The sequence below is a fragment of the Thalassophryne amazonica genome, chromosome 13 (assembly GCF_902500255.1).
Source record: "Thalassophryne amazonica chromosome 13, fThaAma1.1, whole genome shotgun sequence".
Classification (NCBI taxonomy): domain Eukaryota; kingdom Metazoa; phylum Chordata; class Actinopteri; order Batrachoidiformes; family Batrachoididae; genus Thalassophryne; species Thalassophryne amazonica.
In genome coordinates, this window is record NC_047115.1 from 68,193,691 (window position 1) to 68,218,000 (window position 24,310).

The 24,310-nt window shown below is 41.5% G+C and overlaps 1 protein-coding gene and 1 long non-coding RNA gene across 2 annotated transcripts in view; one reads left to right on the forward strand and one right to left on the reverse strand.

Moving 5' to 3' along the window:
• ltbp1 (latent transforming growth factor beta binding protein 1) overlaps positions 1-24,310 on the reverse strand; it is a 440,667-nt gene that overhangs the window by 212,582 nt on the left and 203,775 nt on the right. The window contains 1 exon segment of the mRNA XM_034184166.1: positions 6,935-7,102. Within this exon segment, the coding sequence (XP_034040057.1) occupies positions 6,935-7,102 (168 nt within the window).
• Positions 4,665-23,508, forward strand: LOC117522779. The gene is made up of 3 exons (XR_004564330.1): positions 4,665-4,777; positions 5,606-5,610; positions 23,497-23,508. It is a non-coding gene; the product is annotated as an uncharacterized LOC117522779 (long non-coding RNA).

Consider the following 24,310-nt stretch of genomic DNA (forward strand, 5'->3'; position numbering starts at 1 on the left):
GATAGCATTGCTTAAATTTTCAATGTTACGCAGATGATACTCAGCTTTATCTGTCCATGAAGCCAGAGGACACACACCAATTAGCTAAACTGCAGGATTGTCTTACAGACATAAAGACATGGATGACCTCTAATTTCCTGCTGTTAAACTCAGATAAAACTTAAATTATTGTACTTGGCCCCACAAATCTCAGAAAACATGGTGTCTAACCAGATCCTTACTCTGGATGGCATTACCCTGACCTCTAGTAGTACTGTGAGAAATCTTGGAGTCATTTTGATCAGGATATGTCATTCAATGCGCATATTAAACAAATATGTAGGACTGCTTTTTGCATTTGCGCAATATCTCTAAATTAGAAAGGGTCTTGTCTCAGAGTGATGCTGAAAAACTTATTCATGCATTTATTTCCTCTAGGCTGGACTATTGTAATTCATTATTATCAGGTTGTCCTAAAAGTTCCCTGAAAAGCCTTCAGTTAATTCAAAATGCTGCAGCTAGAGTACTGACAGGGACTAGAAGGAGAGAGCATATCTCACCCATATTGGTCTCTCTTCATTGGCTTCCTGTTAATTCCAGAATAGAATTTAAAATTCTTCTTCTTACTTATAAGGTTTTGCATAATCAGTTCTCATCTTATCTTAGGGACCTCATAGTACCATATCACCCTAATAGAGCACTTCGCTGTCAGACTGCAGGCTTACTTGTAGTTCCTAGGGTTTGTAAGAGTAGAATGGGATGCAGAGCCTTCAGCTTTCAGGCTCTTCTCCTCTGGAACCAGCTCCCAATTCGGATCAGGGAGACAGACACCCTCTTCTACTTTTAAGATTAGGCTTAAAACTTTCCTTTTTTTGCTAAAGCTTATAGTTAGGGCTGGATCAGGTGACCCTGAACCATCCCTTAGTTATGCTGCTATAGACTTAGACTGCTGGGGGGTTCCCATGATGCACTGAGTGTTTCTTTCTCTTTTTGCTCTGTATGCACCACTCTGCATTTAATCATTAGTGATTGATCTCTGCTCCCCTCCACAGCATGGCTTTTTCCTGGTTCTCTCCCTCAGCCCCAACCAGTCCCAGCAGAAGACTGCCCCTCCCTGAGCCTGGTTCTGCTGGAGGTTTCTTCCTGTTAAAAGGGAGTTTTTCCTTCCCACTGTCGCCAAGTGCTTGCTCACAGGGGGTCGTTTTGACAGTTGGGGTTTTTCTGTAATTATTGTATGGCTTTGCCTTGCAATATGAAGCGCCTTGGGGCAACTGTTTGTTGTGATTTGGCGCTATATAAATGAAATTGATTTGATTTGATTTGCTAAATTTTGAACTTCTTGAAATTAGCGCCACGCTCAGAGATGAGCCTCGTTACCCAAATATTCTGTCTCTAAGAGCCTCTCAGAGCCACCATTCTCCCACGATTGCTGAATACCTCCACTCGTACCAAAAAAACACGCTGCGTGGCTCATTATTCACTGTTCATTATTTGGTGGGAACGGGCTTAGGCTGCTCACAGATGCTGATTGTGCATGATTCTTCAGTGACTCTTGAACAGCAGGGCTGATTTTTCTCCCCTTTCTTTCTGCACGGCTATTGTCATTTTAAGTCTATAAAGAATTAATTATCCTCAAGGATTTGCTTTGTTTGACCCCCCTCCCCCATTCAGACCCCTTTGTATGACAGTACACTTTGCAAGGTCCAAACTTTCATGTCAAAGTTAAAAGTTGCCATTTATTAGAATAGATAATTGTTCCAGCTAACTAAATAAGTGGCTGTTTATTTGAAATTATATTCATATCATTTATTAAGCCATGTTATTTGTCCCATCAATCAAAAAATGGACTAAAACGATACAAAAATCCTTTTCAATTAAATTCGGGAAGTGCTTCAAGTAAATTAAGTCCAGTAAAAAGAAGCAATGGTCGCTTTAGGTCATCAAGAGTTAAGCGCTCTTTTTCCTTTCTCTTTGAGCTGATGTAACTGCAGTTACATTAATTTGTTAGGCTGAGTCAGGGAGAAATTTGTCTTGTTCCACTTGACCCATGTTTCTCCATGTGTCAGAACAGGACATGCCGATCTGTTCCTTGTAAGGGCCGAGGCAGGTTAAGACAGAATTTGCCAGGATCTGTGTAAGACATTAATACACCCACGTACAGTCATCCATCATGCAACATAAATTCACGGGATCCTCAGCTTGCATAAATATTTCCTGGTCTGTTGAATTATTACCTGGCTGTGCTGTACTAACCATGCTCCATAGTCTTTCTACTGTATGTGATGAAAATCCATCTAGATATCTAAAGCAGATTGTAATGTTTGCATTTGTAAAACAAGTTACTCGAGGATATAAAGACGTGGGCTAATCGGCACATTCTATGCATACTATCATGTTGTAGTACTTGAGTCTGGTGTCTTGAATACTTTATAGCAACTTAGACTCAATCTTGACTTTGCCTTGGATGAGAATAACTATACACATTACTTAAAATTATTATTATGAGTAGCATTAGTAGTAGTAGTAGTAGTAGTAGTATTACATGAATAATTATTAACACACAGATTCAGTAGCATGAAACAGATGAGAGTCAAAGACTCCAGTCCGACACAGGTTGCTTCCCCAGCCGAGGCCGGTAACCACGTAGATTAAGTGTGTTGTCCAAGAACACAAATAGGTAGCAAGTGCTGGATTGAACCCAGATCTACATATTGGCAGAGTGATGCTACCTGCTCTACTGTGTGATGTTAAGTCTAATTAAATTCATGGGCTTGAAAACAGGCTTTTTGTTGTTTTTTAAGGTCTCTGTCTTGACTTGGTCTCATCTCCTTGAAGACTGTCTTGACCACATCCAAATTCTTAAAAAATATTCTATTTTGGAAAAGATTAATCATCTCACAGTACCTTCAAACACCTACCACTTCCAGCAAAACATATTAAAGCCCCTTTCACACTGGCATATTCATAGAGCTGTGTATTGCGGTGTTGTGTTTCATTTAAGTACGCCCAAAATGCGCTCGTACTCAGCCTTTTTTCCGTGTTCGTAGATCTGCTTGCAGCTATGTGTGTTCGCTTTTTAATGTGCACACAGTCGCGTGTAGCCCCTTGCCGCTATTTCATCATTGCGCTTGGAAACCAGTGGACTGTATTATGAGGTTTTTACAGTTGCATTACTGCCACATATGTAGCCAAAGCTGCTATTTTCTGCCTCTGTGGATGTGCGCTCTGTTCTTTACGGCACGGTGTGGTGTGGCTCAGAAACAGTGTCATTTAACATTATTACTTTTTGATTTTTTGTCTTGGTGGATCGTTTTCATTGTGTACAGATGCTGCTGAGTCTGGCTGTGGTAAATGCTGCTGTGAATGAAGTGCTGTGACTCTAAACTTTTAAAGCTCTGGTTGCTCCGATCAGGTCCGTTGATTTGATCAGACCTTATCAATCAGGGCATCTGATGATCGCACCGACATGCAGCGACGAGGACTTTAATTTAAAGAGTTACAGCACTTATTCAGGTTTGATAAGACCCTGATTGATCAGGGCATCTGATCATCACACCGACATGCAGCGACGGCACTTTTATTTTAAAGTCACAGCACTTATTCAGGTTGTTCAGACACAGAGAGAGAGAGTGAGAGAGACAACAGAGAGAGACAAAGAGAGAGAGCAACAAAGAGAGAGAGAGAGAGAGAGCAACAAAGAGAAAGAGAGAGACAGAGAGCGACAGAGTGAGAGAGAGAGAGAGAAGAGAGAGGAGATGAGAGAGAGAGAGGAGAGGAGAGGAGAGAGAGAGATGCGACAGAGTGAGAGAGAGAGGAGAGAGAGAGAGAGAGCGTGACAGAGAGAGAGCGAGCGACCGAACCTGCTGTTTCTGTTGTGTTTCTGGATTTATGAGTTGAGGTTCGATTCCCTTTTTGAGCACACCACACACCGTCCATCAGTTACATCAGCTGTTCTGATCACCCAGAGGTGCTGCAGCTGTGTGATCATGTTCTCCAGCTGATTCCTCTGGATGCACGCACTCAGTTTTGGATGTGTACAGGAGCGGTCATGTTGCACAGACTTGCATGCAGTAACGCTGTGCAGACCTGCTTAAACTGCGTATTGTCCTGTGTCCAGTGCTCTATGCCGAAAGAAAAATTAAACATGTTTAATTTCTTCCGTCCTACGCGCGTAGCCCTCAACATACTGCTGTGTAGGGAGAAAAAACTTGGCGTAGAGTGCTAAAAATGGGCGCAGAGCTGCTCAACTCTGCATAGATGATACGCCACAATACACAGCTCTACAAATACGCCAGTATGAAAGGGGCTTAAGTCTTTGTGGACGGTGCTCCTGTGCTTTGAATACTCTCAGTCACCCTTTTAGGCAGGCCTGGTGCACACAGGTTGATCTTGTCATGAATGAGGCCCACAGAGTCAGTGGTAATGGGTAAAAGAAAATAAAGAATCTGGCGATGCTCCTTTAACACCAGTTCCTATCACACCAGTCATAGCCATGGCTGGTCTCATGTCAACTCCAGGACCCATAACTTGCTGGGACAGTATGGAGCTATCAGGAAAAAATCATGTCTGTTGCCTAACCCTGATCAGGTCAGGTCAGGTCCAGGAACATGTGGTAATGCAGCACACACCTGCATAAACCATGTTAAGGTAAAGCCTTGGGTCTTAGATGGCAGCCACCCAGGCAGAAAACGGCTCCATCCCCACCCCTTGAAATTAGCCATTTATCTGCTACAGCCAGGAGATATTTGGGTGTCTCCTTGGCCTTTTCCAGTTGCTGGGGTCCTCAACACTGAGCCATGTGTAAGCTTCATTCCCCTGCAAAGATATTGGCATCACCAAACATCTCTATCCAGAGTGTGTGTCGCTACAACGCCTTTTAACCTTGGAAAGTGAGGTTTTACTCACTCCACAGCACCTCTGGCTAACCACTTTTATACACACAACATGCCCAATGTTCAGCAGGTGACAGACGCACTATATATAAATGTTTTGTGGACTTGGAAAATGTGTTCTGTGGGGGGTGCTGCAGAATGACGGTATTCCTGTCATTTCATCAGACTTGTTCCCAGTGGGTGTTCCACCTGGGCTCCTGACTGTCACTAATCCGATTTGCTATTTTCATGGACAGGCCTTCTAGGTGCAGTCAGGGATTGGAGGGTTTCCAGTTTGGTTACCTCATAATTGCATCTTTGCCTTTTTTTCAGATGATGTGGTTCTGTTTGTTGCATCAGACAGTGACCTCCAATGTGCAAAGGGTAGGTTTGAGATCAAGTGTGAAGCAATTAGGATAAGGATCAGTACCTCCAAACCACAGTTATCTGATAGAACAAGATGGATTGTTCCCTCTGGGTCAGGGGAGAGTGACTGCCCCAAAGCGGAGGAGATCAAGTAAGATGGAGTGTAAGATTGACAGATAGACCAGTGCTGTGTTTGAGGTCTGACAGACGTTATACTGGATGTTTGTGGTGAAGAAAGAGCTGGGCCAGAAGGCGAGACTCTTGATTTAGCAGTAGTTTTATGCTCCTATCCTTACCTAAAGTCATGCCCTTTTGGTAGTGAATGAATGAACAAGGTCATAGATACAAGCTCTGGAAATCAGGTTCCTCTGTAGGATATCTGGAGCCAGCTGAGGTGGATTGGGCATTTGGTGTGGATGCCACCTGGTTGCCTCCCCAGGGAGGTCTTCCAGACAAGTTCAAGTGGCAGGAGCCAACCGGAAAATACCCATCTTGCAGCTAGCTTGGGAACACCTAGGGATTCCCCAGGAGGGGTTTGAGGGCTTGGCCAAGGATAGGGAAGTTTGGGAACAGCAGCTTAGTTTGCTGTCACCATGATCAGGACCCAAAACAGCAGTGAAAAAATAAATGAATGAATGAATGAACATTCCTATTTTTCTACAGTCCATCCATTACATACCAGTAGTTTTTGTTTTTTTATTTATTTGATGCATCGAAGCATCAAAGTTATCCGCCATCTAATCAATTATGCTTTTAATTTGGTGAATTAGAAGATAATACCATTTAATGATTTGAGTTATTGCTTACCGAAGCTGAGAACTAACTCACGCAGTCACTCAGTTATCCACATTTTTGTTGTACAAGCCCTATTCTGTTACCAATGTGCAAGAGCAAAATAAACCTAATGCTAACATATATGTCTCCTAAACATTTCATTGCATTCAAAATGATTTACTTATCAAACAGCCATTAGTCTGTTCCTCTCAGTCTACCCATCTTTCACTTGCTCTACTTCCATGACTTAAAGATACAGTTTGGTCAAGTGATTTCCGTGCTTCATGAAGGTGCTTTCTCTGCACTTCCACAAGCAGAATGCAGATCAAAATTGTGTTTGTGATTAAATATCATTGCTGCAAGACACATCAAATGCTTGAAATAACAGATGTGCTGCTCTAATTGAAAAATCACGCGACACTTTCAGCTGCGTGCATGTGTTCAAACTGTGCACATGTTCAACAGAGTGCAGCAAGTTGCTGCCTGCAGAAACAAACAGGGCATTTAATTTTTAGAAGTCTCTGCACTTTTGAAATGATTAAACTCCTCATTACATTTTGACTTTAATGTTTTAATCCCTACAGATTCATTTAAAACTCAGTCAGTGCACAAACAACTTACAGGCTTGCACACCATTGGAAAATGTCGCCGGAAAAATGATATAAAATTGAGGATGACATACACAGGGATGTGTTCAGAATTATTGTGCATTCAAATTGCTGAGTGGTGAATCATAATAAAAGGGAATTGTGAGGTTTCTAAATATTGACGCTATGAATGTTAAAGCCACAGTCAGTTTTAATAGGTTTTTAGGCAAGGGATAAGTTTTTCATCCACGCCTACGAGTGACGACAACTTTTTCTTTTTAGCATCTGTTACACGTTCTCATGCAGCAGAGACATGGAAATGAATTATAAAAAAGGACAAATCTTATGATGTCTTACCTACTCTGAAGTTTGGAACTGTCAGAGTGTCTGTTGCATGGCCATTCTCACTGATGATGGTGGTAGTGTTTCCCTGCTTGCAGTTGTTGTGACATCTTCCTCCCACACAGGTTAGTTTGCAGATAGTTGGCGTGAAGACCACCTTGATCCTTCTTGTATTGTTGCCTGCTGCCACCCAAAACACAGTGCACACCCAGAGGAGGGGGAGGAAGAGAAGACGAACTTTGGTTATTCGTTGATCCATTGGAAAATGTTAAATAACTATCAAGTTCAAGCTTGTCATGAAGAATTGCAGACTCCAGTCAAAACAAGGGCAAAAAAGAAAGAAAAAAAGTACCACAGTGTGTAATTTTCAATTTTGAAAAAGTAGTGATGGGTCTCCTCCCTGCACCTATACACTTTCAACTGCCTCTTCTGTCTGTTTCTCCTCCTCTGCCACTGTTCCTAAATCCAGTGGCGTCTCTGAAATATGAGGAGGAGGAGGGAAAAAAAAAGATTCTGGGATAGGGAGAAGTCAGCAAATAAAACTCCAGGATGTTTTCTAGCTCCAAAACATCCAAATACAAACATGGCACCTTCATCTTCTTTGTCAACTTTTGTTGGTCTCTTTGGTCATAATTTTCTCTCTGCATTTTTGCTCATGAAGTTCATAAAGGTGCTCTTACAAAAATAAAAAGAAGCCCAAAATGGACCTGAGGAAGGATCACACACAATCTTATCAACCAGTCCATCAACTGTTCATCCCCACCCTCACAGTGAAATCCAGCCCTCAGAACAGACACTGACAGGAAGAAGAGATGACTAACTCATACAAACTGACAGATTGATTGCATCCAAAACTACCCATCACCTTTAATTTGTCACCATTAGTAATAGTCTAGGTACACTTTGCTTTTCCTGTTTATCACTGCACCATCTGCTAAGGACTCTTAATGTTTTCCTGTTTGTTGGTTCTCTCTGGCAGGTCCAAACCTCTGTCTCCAGAGCTCAACACTGTGTCTGTGGCTGTCAGCTGTTCACACTCCACAGCGCAGACGCATGGAGCCTGAGGCATGTTTTCAAATCCTGCGAAGCAGGAAAAAAACACAGGCTAAGAGGTCCAGGCTATCTAAACATTTGCTAATACATGCAAAAATTAACAATTACAGAGACCTCATATGATGCAGTGGTTAAAACCAAATAGTAATAGAAAGGTGGTTTTAAAAAATACTGCTAGGATTGTTATAAAGATGTCCAACATTTGAAGCTGAAACAGGGTTTGCTCAATTCCCTTTGGTGGGAATATTATTTCCAAAAAGAAATAAACAAGGAAAGCAAGTGTGTCAAGGTGATGTGTCTGAGTAAAATGAGACTCCTCACCTCTTTAAAAGGTCACAATCTGTGATCCAAAAGAAAACATAATGGTCATTCCATGACCGAAAAACACAAAACTCAAATTATTGTAGTAATGTACCTCAGTTTCATGTGGTCAGAAATCTATTAGGAACTTTCATCTTATGCTGCTACCCACACATTCATTGATATTTCTGAAAGAAGAACACTAATTCATGCACACTTATGCATGTACTTACGAGGGTTGTCCATAAAGTATAGGTCCTTTTTATTTTTTTCAAAAACTATATGGATTTCATTCATATGTTTTTACGTCAGACATGCTTGAACCCTCGTGCGCATGCGTGAGTTTTTCCATGCCTGTCGGTGACGTCATTCGCCTGTGAGCACTCCTTGTGGGAGGAGTCGTCCAGCCCCTCGTCGGAATTCCTTTGTCTGAGAAGTTGCTGAGAGACTGGCGCTTTGTTTGATCAAAATTTTTTCTAAACCTGTGAGACACATCGAAGTGGACACGGTTTGAAAAATTAAGCTGGTTTTCGGTGAAAATTTTAACGGCTGATGAGAGATTTTGAGGTGATACTGTCGCTTTAAGGTCTTCCCACAGAGCGAGACGTCGTGCAGCACTCCCAGGCGCCGTCGTCAGCCTGTTTCAAGCTGAAAACCTCCACATTTCAGGCTCTATTGATCCCGTTGCGAGAGAACAGAGAAGTTTCAGAAGAAGTCGGTTTCAGCATTTTATCCGGATATTCCACTGTTAAAGGAGATTTTTTAAAGGAGATCGCAACAGCCCCGCAGCTCGTCAGAGGTCGACAGCAGCCCTCGGCCACCGGAGACACCACACAGGCGCACGACTCGTTGGAGGCCGCAATTAACATCGGCAGTCGGCCTGCCGTCCCCGCAGGGAAGCTGGGACGTTGCAGGCTAGGCTAAGCCAGCAAGGTTTTGGCTAGCGCTAAACGCTAAGAGCTGTTGCATAACAAACAGCTGTTAAATAAGACAGTGAGAATGGGGCCAAAGAACGCACACGTGACGGAGGATTTGGAGGATATTAAGAAGGTTCTGGATATTCTCAAGGAAGGAGGTTTTTGCCATAAAAACTCAGCAGAAGGAGATACCGGCACTAGTAAAGGAAGTTAAGCACTTGCGAGGCCTTATCGAGGAGAAGGACAAACCTATCGCGTCGTTGGAAAGGGAGGGTGACTGAGAAGCAGCAGTACACGCAAATGAACGATGTTGTTGTATCTGGGCTCTACATCAGACCCAGATCGTATGCTCAGGCAGCAGCCTCAGGTAACAGGGGTGAGCCTGATGAACAAGATGAACGCTCCACAGAGCAACAAGTTGAAGCTTTTCTGCAAAATAAGAGGATTGATCTGGATATAAACACTACTGAAGCGTGTCACCCGTTACCCAGGAAGAATTCATCAGACAAACCTACAATCATCATGAGGTTTGTTAACAGGAAAGCCAAAACAACTCTGCTCAAACAAGGATATAAACTTAAAGGATCCAATGTTTACTTAAATGAACATCTCACTAAACACAACGCAGATATAGCAAGGAAGCCAAGATACTTGAGAAAACAACAAAAAATTCAAAACACATGGACTACAAACTGTAAAGTATTCATCAAATTGAATGGGTCCCCAGAAGAAGTTAAAGTGTTGCTGATCAGAAGCATGGAGGAATTGGCAAAATATGAATAAAACATGGTAAGTGAAGGCAACCAACTTTCATAATGACTGACAAACATACAGACCATTCATCGGTGCTTCTGAACAGTAATAGTATAATCCAGATGATCCATGGGTATGAGAGTCTGGAATTACAACCTTTTCAGTATACTGAGCATCATATACAGGATCTGGAATATGAGATAGATCCAGACAATCATTTCTACTCACTCACTCACTCATCTTCAACCACTTAGTCCAATTAAGGGTCGCGGGGGGCTGGAGCCTATTTCAGCAGTCATAGAGCGTGAGGCGGGGTACACCCTGGACAGGACGCCAGTCTGTCACAGGGCTACAATCATTTCTATCCATCCATCCATCCATTTTGTTCTGCTTATCCTAGGTGGGGTTGCGGGGGCAGTAGCTCAAGCAAAGCCGCCCAGACCTCCCGATCCACACACACCTCCCCCAGCTCCTCCGGGGGAACCCCGAGGCGTTCCCAAGGCAGCTGAGAGACGTAGTCCCTCCAGCGTGATCTGGGTCTTCCCCGGGGCCTCCTCCAGATGAGACGTGCCCGGAACTCCTCTCCAGCGAGGCATCCAGGGGGCATCCGGAAAAGATGCCCAAGCAACCTCAGCTGGCTCCTTTCGACGTGGAGGAGCAGCGGCTCGACTCCGAGCTCCTCCCGAGTGACAGAGCTCCTCACCCTATCTCTAAGGGAGCGCCCAGCCACCCTACGGAGGAAACTCATCTCGGCCGCTTGTACTCGCGATCTTGTTCTTTCAGTCAGGAGCCAAATCTCATGACCATAGGTGAGGGTTGGAACGTAGATCGATCGGTAAATCGAGAGTTTTGCCCCCCTGCTCAGCTCTCTCTTCACCACGACGGTCCGATACAACGACCGCAACACTGCAGACGCTGCACCGATCCGTCTATCAATCTCACGCTTCATCCGTCCCTCACTTGTGAACAAGACCCCGAGATACTTAAACTCCCCCACCCAAGGCAAGGACATCCCACTGACCTGAAGAGGGCAAGGCACCTTTTTCAGGTCGAGAACCATGGCCTCGGATTTGGAGGTGCTGATCTTCATCCCGGATGCTTCACACTGGGCTGCAACCCGCCCCAGTGCACGCTGGAGGTCCTGTTTTGACAAAGCCAACAGGACCACATCATCTGCAAACAGCAGAAATGAGATTCTGTGGTTCCCAAACCAGACCCCCTCTACACCCTGACTGCACGTAGAAATTCTGTCCATAAAGGTAATGAACAGAACCGGTGACAAAGGGCAGCCCTGGCGGAGGCCAACGTGCACTGGAAACAGGTTTGACTTACTACAGGCAATGCGAACCAAGCTCCTGCTGCGGTAGTACAGGGACCAGATAGCCCTTAGCAAAGGACCCCGGACCCCGTACTCCAGGAGCACCCCCCACAGGGCGCCTCGAGGGACATGGTCAAACACCTTCTCCAGATCCACAAAGCACATGTGGACTGGTTGGGCGAACTCCCATGAACCCTCGAGCACCCGTCCATGTGTTCATTAAATCTCAAATATTAAAACTTCACGATATGATTTTGTTCAAGATTGTTCAATTAATGTACAAAGTGAAGGAACAATCATTTCTATTCCTTCACAAATAGTAATTGTCAGTATTATACACAGGAACAATACAATAACTGCATTACAAGTGATGGGAAATGATCAATAATCCACTTTAATAGTAGGAGTCTGTACAAAAATTTTGGGAGTATCAAAGACTATCTAAAACAATTTTGTCAACCCTTCAGTATAATTGCTATAATGGAAACTTGGCTTGCAGAGGGTGATGATACAAACTATGACTTGGAGGGATATAAATTCAATCATCTGAATCGATGAATAGAGGAGGAGGAGTGGCTTTGTTTGTTGAAAAAAGGCTTAACTACAAAATTAAAGATCAAATGACAATGGCTGTGGAAAATCTTTTGCAATCCATCACAAGTGAAACAGATATGGAAAAAGGTAAAAATATAATTATTAGCTGCATATATAGAGCTCTGGGATCTAAAATTGAAGAGTTTCAAAATTAGACATAGGTTTTTTTCACAGATGTGTAGTGAGTGAGTATTTGTCTGTGGAGATTTAACATTGATCTCTTAAACCCGTATCAGCATAAAGTGACAGAGGATTTCATTAATACTATGTACAGTCTAAAATTTATATCCAAAAATTACTAGGCCTTCAGAATCACTTCACATTCAGCTACTCTCCTTGATATATACTTACAAATGATAGATACCAAAACATTAAGTGGCTTGTTGATTAATGATATTAGTGACCATTTACCAATTTTTATAGTAACTGATCTAAATTTCAATAAAAAATGTACTGAGAAAATACAATATTGCAAGCACCTGCAATCTGAAGAAGCTATCACTACATTAAAAATAATTTACTTTTACAAGATTGGAATCCCATTTATGAGAAGCAAGATGTGAATTTAGCATATTCCGAATTTGAAAACATATTTCTCAATATATACAACAAAAATTGTCCAGTTACACAGTATAATAAGAATAATAAATATAAACTTAACCCATGGATAACAAAAGGTCTTCAAAAGGCTTGTAAGAAGAAAAATATGCTATACAGAGAATTCATTAAAGTAAATCAAGAGAGGTAGAGGTTAAATATAAGGAGTATAAAAATAAATTAACAACTATTATGCGGAAGTGTAAAAAAAATCATACTTTGAAAATATACTAAACGATAATAAAAACAACATAAAGGAAACATGGAAAATACTGAATAGTATTATAGCAAATAAACCTATGTCAAATAACTACCCAACATACACTCAACAAAAATATAAACGCAACACTTTTGGTTTTGCTCCCATTTTGTATGAGATGAACTCAAAGACACCATGATTAGTGCACAAGTGTGCCTTAGACTGCCCACAATAAAAGGCCACTCTGAAAGGTGCAGTTTTATCACACAGCACAACGCCACAGATGTCGCAAGATTTGAGGGTGCGTGGAATTGGCATGCTGACAGCAGGAATGTCAACCAGAGCTGTTGCTTGTGTATTGAATGGTCATTTCTCTACCATAAGCCGTCTCCAAAGGCGTTTCAGAGAATTTGGCAGTACATCCAACCAGCCTCACAACCGCAGACCACGTGTAACCACACCAGCCCAGGACCTCCACATCCAGCATGTTCACCTCCAAGATCATCTAAGACCAGCCACTCGGACAGCTGCTGAAACAATCGGTTTGCATAACCAAAGAATTTCTGCACACACTGTCAGAAACCGTCTCAGGGAAGCTCATCTGCATGCTCGTCGTCCTCATCGGGGTCTCGAACTGACTCCAGTTCGTCGTCGTAACCGACTTGAGTGGGCAAATGCTCACGTTCGCTGGCGTTTGGCATGTTGGAGAGGTGTTCTCTTCACAGATGAATCCCGGTTCACACTGTTCAGGGCAGATGGCAGACAGCATGTGTGGCATCGTGTGGGTGAGCGGTTTTCTGATGTCAATGTTGTGGATCGAGTGGCCCATGGTGGCGGTGGGGTTATGGTATGGGCAGGCCTCTCTTATGGACGAAGAACACAGGTGCATTTTATTGATGGCATTTTGAATGCACAGAGATACCGTGACGAGATCCTGAGGCCCATTGTTGTGCCATACATCCAAGAACATCACCTCATGTTACAGCAGGATAATGCACGGCCCCATGTTGCAAGGATCTGTACACAATTCTTGGAAGCTGAAAATGTCCCAGTTCTTGCATGGCCGGCATACTCACCGGACATGTCACCCATTGAGCATGTTTGGGATGCTCTGGACCGGCGTATACGACAGCGTGTACCAGTTCCTGCCAATATCCAGCAACTTCGCACAGCCATTGAAGAGGAGTGGACCAACATTCCACAGGCCATAATTGACAACCTGATCAACTCTATGCAAAGGAGATGTGTTGCACTGCATGCATCAAATGGTGGTCACACCAGATACTGACTGGTATCCCCCCCCAATAAAACAAAACTGCACCTTTCAGAGTGGCCTTTTATTGTGGACAGTCTAAGGCACACCTGTGCACTAATCATGGGGTCTAATCAGCATCTTGGTATGGCACACCTGTGAGGTGGGATGGATTATCTCAGCAAAGGAGAAGTGCTCACTATCACAGATTTAGACTGGTTTGTGAACAATATTTGAGGGAAATGGTGATATTGTGTATGTGGAAAAGTTTTAGATCTTTGAGTTCATCTCATACAAAATGGGAGCAAAACCAAAAGTGTTGCATTTATATTTTGTTGAGTGTACTTTACTTATAACAGCAAAGATGAATATAACATGAGTCAAGTAGTGGATAGTTTCAATAAATTCTTTGCTAATGTTGGGCCAGCTCTGGCAGCTGAAATTGCACACAGCCCATGGGAAAATCCAGGAATCTGCACACACTGTTTCTTGGTCCAGTAGATGAAAGCGAAATTATTAATGTAGTTAGTACATGTAAAAGTAAGAAGTCAACAGATCATAATAATGTACATATGTCCTAAGTAAAGCAAATAATTACTGAAATCACAAAACCATTATCATATATTTTTAATAAATCATTTCAAACTGGAATTGTTCACAACAGTATGAAAGTGGCAAAAGTGATACCTTAATTTAAATCTGGTAGCAAGCACCTTTTTACTAACTACAGGCCTCTGTCTCTATTGTCACAATTTTGTAAGATATTGGAAAAAACTTTACAACAGCAGACTGGATAAATTTATAGAATGACACAACTTGCTTGATGAAAGTCAACTTGGTTTCAGAGCGAAAAGGTCCACTGCACTGGCATTGATTCAGTAGAAGAGATCAATAAACATGTGGACCAAAGGCAAATAGTATTAGGTTTATTTACTGACCTAAGAAAGGCTTTGACATAATTGATCACAATATATTATTTGAAAAGATAGAACTGTATGGGATCAGAGGGGTTGCTCTGAGTTGGATTAAAAGTTACTTACAAAACCGGAAGCAGTTTGTTAAACTCAGGGACTACTGTTCTTCATGTCTGGACATCATTTGTGGGCTTCCACAGGATTCTGTGTTGGGACCAAAATTATTTATTTTATACATCAACGAGTTATGTAAAGTGTCAGATTTGTTTAAAGTAGTTCTCTTTGCAGATGACACAAACCTGTTCTGCTCACTAGAAAATCTATCTGTAACAATTGTGATCTAATTTAGGAATTGAAATGATAAAGTTAAAGAGATGGTTTGATATCAACAAATTATCATTAAATTTGTCAAAAACTAAATCAATGTTATTTGGAAATTATAAAAAAGACATACAAATACAGTTAAACATACAAGGGGTAAACATAGAACGTGTCAAAGAAAATATGTTTTTAGGTGTCATTATTGATGAAAAAATTAATTGGAAAGCTCATATTCAACATTTTCAAAAGAAGGTATCAAAGAGTATTGCAGCATTAAATAAAGCAAAGCATGTTCTTGATTGCAGAGCACTACATACTTTGTATTGTTCATTGATTTCACCCTACCTGACTTACTGTGTTGTTGGAGCAACAATTATAAAACTACAGTGCAGCCATTATTCATTCTTCAAAAAAGAGCATTAAGAACAATTCATAATGCAGGTTATCGAGACCACACCAACCCATTGTTCATTAAATCTTAAATATTAAAACTTCACAATATGATTTTGTTCAAGACGACTGGACAGGCTGGTGAGGAAAGCTGGTTTAGTGCTGGGAACAGAGCTGGAGACACTAACATCAGTGGCAGAGAGAAGGACCCTCTGTAAACTGCTGGCCATCATGGACAATGTTGAGCACCCTCTGCACAGCGCCATCATCAGGCAGAGGAGCTCATTCAGCGGCAGACTGCTGTCCCAGTCCTGCCACACGGACAGATTCAGGAAGTCTTTTGTCCCTCAGGCCATCAGACTGTTCAACTCTTCCCATCTCAGTAAGAAATAATCCTGTGACACATCTGTTTGACCTTTATTGCTTTCTTTTGCACTACCAACACTGTTTACACTGCTTACTTCTTTGCACAACCTACACTGTTCACATTGTGTACTGTCTACATCTGTGCTACCTCCTCACTACTGCACTACTACATTTACTCCTCCGTCATATTCTCTGAGACTGGATGCTGCACTTGCACACAAATTTTATTTTTAGTTAGTAGCTTTTATTGATTAGTCCATTTTTCTTTTATTTACTTAACCCTATTTTGTGTGTCTGGTGCAATCGATCGATCGATCGATCGATCTATCGATCTATCTATCTATCTAAGACTGTTCAATTAATGAACAAAGTGAAAAATAAACAAGTGCCCTTTAGAATTCAAGAATATTTTACTGAGAAAGAGGGAAAATATAATTTACAGAGCTTGTATCATTTTAAAATTGCTGGCGCTTGGACGACCAGGAAAGGTTTATGTGTCTCCATGTGTGGCCCTAGAATATGGAATAACCTGACAGATGAACTCAAATGATGTCCAAATATCAATCAGTTTAAAAATCAATATAAAGACATGATGTTTTCAAGATATGTATCTGCTGAAGAAGGTTGAGTTTTGTGTGTTGCCAATTGTAAATGGAAATTTGTAAATGGAAATTTGTTTGTTAGCATTCGGATTGTGTCCTTTAAGCTGAAGAGTTTGAAGTGGTTGAAAATGGGAGTGGGAATAGATGGGGTTTTTTTTTTTTTTACTTCTACCCACTCCTTTTGGACAAGATAATTTTATTTTTGGCCAAAGGGGTAGGCATTAATAAGCTTCGCTTCTGCCTATACCCTTTCAGGCACACGGATGCATTGCAATCCATTTTCTTTCTTCGTTGTAAGATTTTGTTGTTGTGTTGGACTGTGTGTGCTGCTGAATAAATTCATTCAATTCATTCAAAAAAAAAATCATTCATTCATATTTCACTGCAGACAATAACCAAAGATATTTCATGTTTTGAGTGGCCAACTTCATTTCATTTGTTAACATACATCCATTCCTGCATTTCAGGCCTGCAGCATATTCCAAAAAAAAGGAAAAAAAAGGCAAGATGGGGACAATTTATGGCTAGTAAGGAGGTAAATAAATGAATGAAAAAGTAAATAATGCTATTATTTCAAACAAGTCGTGCCAGCAGGTGATTGTAACCATGATTTGGAATTAAATTTGCATCCACAAAAGGCTCTTCAGGGAACAGAGATGCACAGAGGATCTCCAGTTTGTTAACAAATGCATGAATAAATTATTGAAATTTTTACTAACAATACTCCTCAAAGAAAGACTGGAAGGGCTTTGTAAGTTTCTCTCTCTGCAGTGCATAATATCATTAAATGGGTCAAGGAATCTGGAAGAATTTCAGTGCGTAAAGAGCATGGGTGCAAGCCTAAACTGAACAGTCATAATCTCCTGTCCCTTATACAGCACTGCATCAAGAACAGTCATTCATCAATAGCTGATATAATCACATGGGCAGGAGATTACTTTGGGAAACCTTTGTCACGTGTGACAATACAGAGTTACAGTCCAAAAGAAGTGCTGACATCTCTGCGCCCAGACACGTGGGTTGGACCGTCACAGTGGAAACATGTACTGTGGTATGATGAATCAGTATGCCCAGTCCTTTTCTGGAAGAAATGGGCACCATGATTGTTATTAACAACCAATCCAAAAGCCAGGGTCTGTCAGTTATAGTTGTGTTAGTGCCCTTGACAAAGGTATTTTACACTTCTATGATGACACCTGTGATTATGTGTGATGATATCTTTTCCAGGGACATCCACGCATTTTTCAACAAGAAAATCCAAAACTGCATCTGCACACATTACAAAGGCACAGCTGCAGAAGCAATAGCACTAGATTAGCCTGCAGTCCTGACCTGTCCCCAATAGTTTTTTTCATTTAATTAATTTATTTATTTATTTATTTTCATTTTCAAAACCATCCCATTTTTTAAACAATAATAACAATAATTTTTCAAACTTGTTAAAATTCTTAGATGTCTATGACGATGATGATAATAATAATAATAATAAAATAATAATAATAATAATAATAATAATATGAGCTTTGCGCAGCAGTACAGGGAGTCCCAAACAGTAAGTGCCAAATTTTGAGTCCACGGTGAAACAGGAATTGGCAAATGTTTGTTGTTGTTGTTGTTGTTTGTAATTTTATTTATGAGTTTTTGACAGTAGAAAACAGAGAACAGTAAGCAAGCTACACAAATTCCTTAGTACAAAAGAGTACATATGTTTCATAGAGGGACAATGTGCAGATTTGATGACTTCTTGACATCATGGCAAAGCGGAGTTTCCCCAATGAAACCTCTGGAGAAAGTGGAAAGAGAAAGGAATCTCTGCAAAATATTAAGTATAGGTTAAACATGTGAACAGAAGAACATATACCTATATCTATACCTACATACACAAATATGCAAAAACAACAACCAAGAAAAAAAGAAAGAAAAAGGGGGGAAAAAAGGTGGGTGGAAAGCTACAAAAAGTTAGCTTTTGTCCAGGAATGAAATGAAGGGCTTCCACACTTTGAGGAAGTGACTATGTGAGTTTGATCTGCTGAAAGAAATCTGTTCCAGCTTGGCAACGAGAAGCATTTCGTTAAGCCACCGCTTAAAAGACGGGGGGTTGAAGATTTCCAGTTCAGCAATATTAGTTTTTTTGCAGCAACCATACCAGTGCCAAGAACCTGCTTTTGATGGGCCGGGAGGGGCCCTGTTTCGTCTGAGCAGCCAAATACTGCTAGATTCCAGTCAGTCTGGATGTTCCTTTGAAGATGAACTGTAAACCAGTTGAATATATGGGACCAGAAATTATGTAATGCTGGACATTGCCAGAAAAGATGGAATAGTGAACCCTCCTTCTGTGCCACACCTAGCTCACAAGGGGGAGCATGATTCATAGATCTTACTAAGTTTGACATTTGAAAAGTGCAGCCTGTGAATAACTGAACTGAATGAATCTGTACTTGGAACTAATAGAGCATTTATGTATGCCTGACAGGCTCTTCTCCCAAAGTTCTTCACTTACTGGGAATCCTGACTCTTTGGCCCAGGCTTCTCTGAGATGGCCTGTGTTTGTAAGTTTGGTAAAAACATTCATGAAATGGGAGACTAAGCGTTTAGTGTGCGGACGTAGCAAAAGTAGATCATAGAGCGTGTGACCCTTTGGTTTAACCATAAATTCTGGATGGGACTCCTGAACAAAGGTCCTGACCTGAAGGTAATGGTAAAAATGTGTCTGAGGAAGGTTGAGTTTTGTCTGAAGCTCAAGAAATTAGACAAATTATTTCCAATGAAAAGATCTCCAATGCAGCAAAAACCCCTGCCTCTTCCAATCTGAATCCATCAGACCAGGTTTGAATGTATGATTATGTGAAATTAGGAGTATAAGTGGAAAAGACTGGGAGTTTGAATACCTTTTTGACTTGGTTCAGGATCTTCAGAGAATTTCTCAAAACAAAATTTATATTAAGCAAGGAAGGCTGAGCTTGGGAAAACAAAAGCACTGGGAGAGATGTGTCAGAGGCTAAAGTTGCCTCAATTTTTAACCAGAGAGGATAAATATCCGACCAATCATCATCAAGGAGGCTCTGCTGCCAGACCACAAGAGTCCTTACATTTGCAGCCCAGTAGTAATGCCTGAAGTTGGGGAGGCCAAGACATTTTTTTGTAAATGCAATTTAGAAATGCGTGGCGGTTTCTTTGCCTAAACGAATGAAAGAATTGCTGAATCAAGTAGTTTAAAAAAGATGGTAGGCTGACAAGAAGATTTTGAAAAAGATATAGGAACCTAGGAAGTGCCACCATTTGTATCACATTGATACGACCAATCATGGAGAGGGGCAGCAGATCCCACTTGTTGACTAAAATTTTTAGGTTTTCTACCATGGCCAGAAAGTTCAATTTGACTAAAAGGTTGGGGTTTCTAGGAATCTTTATACCAAGATACTTTTTGTGAGTGGTAGCTTGTTTAAATGGCAGAGAGCTTAAGAAGATGGGGCACAGACTGTCTATGAGAGGCAAAAATTCACTTTGAGTCCAGTTGACTGTATATCCTGAAAGTTTACTAAAAGAGTTAATACAATCTAAAAGGTTAGGAACCGAAACTACAGGATCTGAGATGCAAATCAGTAAATCATCAGCATACAAATTTATTTATTCAACGTTACCGAAAGTGATGCCCTGAATGCCAGGGTTGCTCCTTATTAGAACTGCAGGTGGTTCTAGCATGGTATCAAAAAGAAGGAAGGAAAGGGGTCACCTTGCCTTATACCCCACTGCAGGTTAAAAGGTTGGGACTTATCCAGGTTGGTGAGAATTGAAGAATTCGGTTTAAATTATTTTAACCCAGTCGATGAATTTAGCACCAAAGCCAAATTGCGTCAAAGTCGCAAACATAAAGGTCCATTCAATTTGGTTGAACACTTTTTGAGCATCAATGCTCAATTGCAACTTGTGTCATCTTATTGTGGTGTGCATACATGGTGTTTATCAGCAGACGAACATTACTAAATTAAAATCTTCCAGGAATAAAACCCGTCTGGTTCTGATGTATTTTGGCCATATTGTACAGCCCTACTGTCAACTAGCTGAAAACTTTGAATATTAAATTACATCTACATTTTAAAAAATGCTTAAGTGGCAGGGGGTTAAGAGGGCTGCAATTGGGGGGTTCGGTGGGGCTTGGCTCCCCCCCCAGAAGCTGAAGGCAAAAAAAACAAAAATGATTAAAAAGGCAGGGGGTCTGGGGGAGTTGAGCCCCCCACGGAAGCTGAAAAGTTTTAGCCATGCTAAGGCTTCCCTGAAGAATTGACTCAAAAATGGTGTGAAGGACCTAAATGACATGGTGAAAACGCTGAAGAACTTCGCTCGTTCATGTCCGCGACCCATACATATTATTATTACGATGTGAGCGGTTGGGAGAACATCTGTTTAACAGGAAAAAAAACGTTGCCATTTTTAACTCCAGTAACTTTGAGGATTGTGATACTAAGGTAAATCTGTTTGCCCAAATTTACAGGACATGTGCCAAAGAGGAATGAAAAAGGACCAGATGCCATGGCTGAAGCTGATGCAGCACACTGCAGACTGCTTTTGGAATATACGAGGTCTGCGAGAAAAGAAACCGACAGTTTTATTTTTTTTAAAAACTATATGGATTTGAATCACGCGTGATTACATCAGCCAAGCTTGAACCCTCGTGCGCATGCGTGAGTTTTTTCACACCTGTCGGTGACGTCATTCGCCTGTGAGCACGCCTTGTGGAAGGAGTGGTCCAGCCCCCTCGTCGGATTTTCATTGTCTGAGAAGTTGGTGAGAGACTGGCGCTGTGCTTGATCAAAACTTTTTCAAAAACTGTGAGGCACATCCGAGCAGCTTTGTTGTGATTTGGCGCTATATAAATGAAGAAATTGACAATGACCATATTCCAAAAACGGATTTTTTTAAAGCCCAATAAGGCATATGGTTCTGGAAGGCCTTTCATGAAAATTAAACAGGAACTGACCAACTATTAAAGCTGTGTGTGAGGTTTAAATAATGAATGCCAAATATGAGCATATCAGGACACTGTGAACATGTACCCTTTTTTCCAGAATATAAGGCACAACAAAATACAAGTCACACCATAAGTATAGTAGAAAAGTCAGAATTTGAATACAAATGACTTCTGGGTTTCTGGTAGCATTGCAAAAACACTGAAGTATGCACAAGTCCAGTCTATAGAAGGCTTGTGTGCTAAATTTGAGGCAGATCCATTGAGGGAAAGCTGAGATTAACTCCAACAAAGTTCACTGTTATCAATATAGAAAATTAAACACAAACCTCTACAAGTGTTATTGTTGTACAATTTTACAATTAATACTTTTGCAATTTTGAAAGGTTTTTCATCTCAATATGTTCTGTTACCATGCAAAATTAAGGCTGAATGACTAAATTAGCTTTCCATGGAATCATGATTCTAAAATCCCATGATAGACACTGTTTTGTGATTACTATATTAGAATAATGTTTTATGTCCAGAAAAATGTGTGCACAGTCAGGCCAGATGTTCGCAAATAGTTGGTTCAAGTAACCTCCTGTGAAATGTGTCATTAGAACCAGGCAATGTGAGGCCTGCATGCTTTTCCCAGCAAATACTGTAATTGTATGTTGTCACAATGACTAACTGGAACCAATATATTTACTGGAAAATATTTAATAGGTTTGGATTTTACACAAGCAACACTCATATTGAAAGCCAGTGGAGGTTCTACACTGAATTACTCTCTGGGTAAGACCCTCTCCAAACGCCCCCCCCCCCATCCAAACACCAAATTTTGCACTAATAGCCATTTTTTAATTATTATTTTTAATATTTTAGAAGTGACCCTGCAATTGAACTCAGCCACATGGGGTGTGCAGCCAGTACATTCTGAGTGCCGGTCCCAAGCACGGATAAACGAGGAGGGTTGCGTCAGGAAGGGCATCCGGCATAAAACAAGCCAACCCAACTATGCAGACTAAGAATCGAATTTCCATACCGGATCGGTCGAGGCCTGGGTTAACAACGTCCGCCACCGGTGCTGTTGCCCAACAGGGTGCCGGTGGAAATTGGGCTACTGCTGGGAGAAGACGACGAAGAAGAGGAGGAGAACGTTTCCACAAACAGCGGGAGAAGAAGAAAACTAGAAGGGTGGAAATGAGAGTGGGGACTATGATGTTGGTAGATGATGGTAAAGGGAGAGAGCTGGCTGATATGATGGAGAGGAGAAAGGTAGACATATTGTGTGTGCAAGAGACCAAGTGGAAGGGAAGTAAGAGCAGGAGCATCGGCGGTGGGTTCAAGTTGTTGTACCATGGTGAGGACAGGAAGAGAAATGGTGTTGGGGTCATTTTAAAGGAAGAGTACGTTAAAGGTGTGTTGGAGGTTAAGCGAGAGTATGACAGGGTGATGAGTGTGAAGTTGGAAATTGAAGGGGTGATGATGAATATTCATCAGTGCATATGCCCACTGAAGGAGAAAAAAGATTTCTGGAGTGTGTTAGATGAGGTGGTGGAGAGTGTGCCCAAGCATGAAAGAGTGGTGATAGGAGCAGACTTCAATGAGCATGTTGGTGAAGGGACAGAGGTGATGAGGAAGTAATGGGTAGATATGGTATCAAGGATAGGAATGGGGAAGGACAGATGGTAGTTGATTTTGCAAAAAGGATGGAACTGGCTGTGGTGAATACCTACTTTAAGAAAAGGGAGGAGCACAGGGTAACATATAAGAGTGGAGGAAGGTGCACACAGTTGGACTACATTCTTTATAGGAGATGCAAGCTAAAAGACATCAGAGACCGTAAGGTGGTGGCAGGAGAGAGTGTTGTTAGACAGCATAGGATGGTTGTTTGTAGGATGACTTTAGAGGTAAAGAAGAAGAAGAGAATGAGAGCTCAACAAAGGATCAGGTGGTGGAAGCTGAAGGAGGAAGACTGTTGTGTGAAATTTAGCGAGCAGGTGAGAGAAGCACTGGTTGGAGGGGAAGCAATTTTGGACAACTGGAAAAGTACTGCAGATGTGGTGAGGAAGACAGGTAGGACAGTACTGGGTATGACATCTGGACAGTGGAAGGAAAAGGTTCAGGAAAGCATAAGGAGAAAGAAGTTGGCGAAAAAGTTTTGGGATAGTCAGAGAGATGAAGAAAGTAGACAGGAGTACAAGGAGATGCAGCATAAGGCGAAAAGAGAAGTGGCAAAAGCGAAGGAAGAGGCATATTGCGAGCTGTACAAGAAGTTGAATAGTAAGGAAGGAGAAAAGGACTTGTACCGATTGGCCAGACAAAGGGACAGAGTTGGAAAGGGTGTGTAGCAGGTTAGGGTGGTAAAAGATGCACATGGTAACATGCTGACAAGTGAGGAGTGTGTGCTGAGAAGGAGGAGGGAATATTTTGAAGAGCTGATGAATGAAGAAAATGAGCGAGAGAAAAGGCTGGATGATCTGGTGAGAGTAAGTACAAGAGATTAGTAAGGAAGAAGTGAGGGCTGCTATGAAGAGGATGAAGAGTGGGAAGGCAGTTGGTCCAGATGACATTCCAGTGGAGGCATGGAAATGTCTAGGAGAGATGGCAGTGGAGTTTCTAACCAGATTGTTTAATAAATCTTGGAAAGTGAGAGGATGCCTGAGGAGTGGAGACGAAGTGTGCTGGTTCCTATTTTCAAGAACAAGGGTGATGTGCAGAGCTGCAGTAACTACAGAGGCATAAAGTTGATCAGCCATAGCATGAAGTTATGGGAAAGAGTAGTAGAAGCTAGGCTTAGAAAATAGGTTAAGATCTGTGAGCAGCAATATGGTTTCATGCCAAGAAAGAGCACTACAGATGCA